Consider the following 3,425-nt stretch of genomic DNA (forward strand, 5'->3'; position numbering starts at 1 on the left):
GAAGATGGGTCGTGGCTGGGTCTTCCAGCATGACAACGACCCGAAACACACAGCCAGGGCAACTAAGGAGTGGCTCCGTAAGAAGCATCTCAAGGTCCTGGAGTGGCCTAGCCAGTCTCCAGACCTGAACCCAATAGAAAATCTTTAGAGGGAGCTGAAAGTCCGTATTGCCCAGCGACAGCCCCGAAACCTGAAGGATCTGGAGAAGGTCTGTATGGAGGAGTGGGCCAAAATCCCTGCTGCAGTGTGTGCAAACCTGGTCAAGACCTACAGGAAACATATGATCTCTGTAATTGCAAACAAAGGTTTCTGTACCAAATATTAAGTTCTGCTTTTCTGATGTATCAAATACTTATGTCATGCAATAAAATGCAAATTAATTACTTAAAAATCATACAATGTGATTTTCTGGATTTTTGTTTTAGATTCCGTCTCTCACAGTTGAAGTGTACCTATGATAAAAATTACAGACCTCTACATGCTTTGTAAGTAGGAAAACCTGCAAAATTGGCAGTGTATCAAATACTTGTTCTCCCCACTGTATATATATTAAATGTTTTATCATACAGTAGTAGCTTATAGCTGATAGAAGAGTAGTTATTGACAGTGTGCACACTGCACAGATTAATAGGCTACATGTCTCATCAAAATACATATGATCTATGCGCCATGCAATAATAGTAGGCTACAACATACAGGTCTTTTAAATCAAATATGAATAGGCTAATATTTGCCTTCTACAGTAAACGAAATCAATGCCGATGTAATAAATATGTAGCTAAGTATTGATTAGAGTTAGCAATTTGCACTTCCCATTACACATTGCCCTGACCCTCTTTCAAGTCAAATGGGAGGTCCACATTCCTTAATGTGACTTTTAACTTTTCCAAGTGTAAAAAACCCCAGATAATGACTCTAGTTCAAGTCAGACAATACTTCCACGTATCCAATGCAAATTCAGACAAGCACAATAATCCAGAGCAATCAACTCCCTTACACTCTCACATCAACAAGAGGTACTGTATCTCCCCTAGAATGTGTGGTAAGCTTGTGCCAAACATCAGTTTACGCCCAAACATTTCCAATACATGCCGACAGTAGGCTATAGACTATGGGCTAGTGTGCTTACCATCTCTTGCTGGATGTAAGAAGCCAAGTATTTGGTACAGCGGAGGTCAAATAGCGTTAAGATTGTGAGGCACTTTACCCTGAAGAGAGACAGATAAACTAGAAGGAACGGAAGGTGCGCTGTCCAGGGTATCTCAGTATCAGCCTTTATAGCTCGCTGTGGCACGCGAGCTATAGACCCCACGAAGTATGGCAGATCATATGCCGGTCTGTGAAGCCACGACAGACATGCAGGGCGGTAGGGGGATGCTGAAATTACCGACAGGGACTGTGGCCAATCAAGGCGCACGCCAGCGCGGGCGCGGTTCCAGCAGCGGCGGCAAGGCAATCGAACCATACCTTGGCTTGGAGGCTGCGGGGGTTGGACATGACTGAACAGATGGGATGGGTAGGACGGCATTGTTTGTATTGATGATGATGCTACTGAATCCGCTATTATTGCGTGAGAGAGAACCACTGGATGGATGGCACTTGAGCGTTGGCTGCGGCCAGGAAAAAGGCAACCTTATTGACCCGACAAAGACAGGACACTTTGCAGGATCAACCTACTATACTCATTTTCTGCTATGTGGGATGTAAACGGCTGTATCTCCCCTGTAATGCAACTATTGCATTCAAATGGCCTTGTCCAGAAATGATATAGAATATAGTTTTTTCAGTGCATTCAGGCTGCTTAGCGTTCATACCTCCAAATGCATTTCAGACTGTTTTTTAATGCTCGGTGAATGAGTGGAATATGAAAAATTCATGGAGAAAACATGACGATGATGTGGGCTATTTTTGCACTTGAGAATTTTTTTCAAAATTCACACACACACACACGCACGCACACACACACACACACATGGCCATCATATCCCTTTGATGGTATTATTGCTGTATGAATGTTCCTCAAAGACCAATATGCAAACCATTGACCTTCTCCATTGTATAAACATAACATTTCCTGTGTTTATGTGACCATTACAACACCCTCCACTCTTCAAGAGAACACCTGCAAACTTGCTCTATGTGTACACCATTGCATGGCTTAATACCTTCATTTGGGATTCATTTGAACAGGCAAACTTCCCAAACATGAAGTCTTTACCCATGACACACAAAATGTCCATTGACCAGTGCATCCAGCTTTAAGCTGTGGTTGTTGATTTGAAAACACTTTGCATAGTGACAAGTGTTGCCATAAACACATTCTCAATGGTGTCAGTCAGTGTAGTTCTACCTCGACAAGACAATTACCAAGGTTTATAATATATTAGCCTAATATGATTGGTATTAGTATGTTTAGAGTTTATGATTTATTTATTAAATACAAGACTAAACATAATGGAGAGTGCATGAGAAAATATTTCCAAGAAACAACATAATTTTTTAACATTCATAAAGTATGTACCACTAGGGCAGGGCTCTCCAGCCCTGGTCCTGGAGAGGTACCGTCCTGTAGGTTTTCACTCTAAGCCTAATCTAGCACACCTGATTCTAGTATTTAGCTGGTTGATAAGCTGAATCAGGTTAGTTACAAATTGGGCTGGAGCGAAAGCCTACAGGACGGTAGCTCTCCAGGAACAGGGTTGGAGAAACCTGCCCTAGGGCCTATGCACAATTTGCTCAATCTTTTGTTGCTGAAAATGTTCCTGCACCGCAGGAAATGCAGATGAGCTTTGTGATTTGCATAAATTAACTGAAAACCCACACTAACACATGGTTATATTAACAGTATTGCACTTTTCATGTAGCCTACTTTTGGCCAGCTAACAGCCTAACCACCGATCAAGCAACATTATGGACTAAACGTTAAAATGCTGTTGCTGTAGGATTATTTTTCTGTGACAATATAGGTCAAACTAAGATCATACACCTGTAAATGCTGCAGTGCAGGCTGGGCTGAATTGTGTGTGAGCTGATCATAATGATCTGTATGATCTGGGGGTAGTTTATGATCTGTAGCATTGGTGATGCTGCCACCCTGTGGATATGCAGCTGAAGGTCTTATGGTGGTTACCAGTTGACAGTGTACAAAACCGAACAGCTGGTGCTCTCATGCATGCTTCAGTGTTGCTTGCCTCGAAGCGAGCATAGAAGTGGTTTAGCTCGTCTGGTAGCCATGAAGTGCTTTGAAAGGCTGGTCATGGCTCACATCAACACCATTATCCCAGAAACCCACTCCAATTTGCATACCGCTCCAACAGATCCACAGATGATGCAATCTCTATTGCACTCCACACTGCCCTTTCCCACCTGGAAAAGAGGAACACCTACGTGAGAATGCTATTCATTGACTACAGCTCAGCATTCAA

At 42.6% G+C, this 3,425-nt stretch overlaps 1 protein-coding gene across 1 annotated transcript in view; it reads right to left on the reverse strand.

Moving 5' to 3' along the window:
- The window catches only part of LOC121568674 (elongation of very long chain fatty acids protein 2-like), a 21,167-nt gene extending 19,670 nt beyond the window's left edge, over nt 1–1,497 (reverse strand). The window contains exon 1 of the mRNA XM_041879079.2: nt 1,468–1,497. Within this exon, the coding sequence (XP_041735013.1) occupies nt 1,468–1,497 (30 nt within the window). The remainder of the gene's footprint in view (nt 1–1,467) is intronic.
- Between the last annotated feature and the right edge of the window lie 1,928 nt (nt 1,498–3,425).

The sequence above is a fragment of the Coregonus clupeaformis genome, chromosome 7 (assembly GCF_020615455.1).
Source record: "Coregonus clupeaformis isolate EN_2021a chromosome 7, ASM2061545v1, whole genome shotgun sequence".
NCBI lineage: Eukaryota > Metazoa > Chordata > Actinopteri > Salmoniformes > Salmonidae > Coregonus > Coregonus clupeaformis.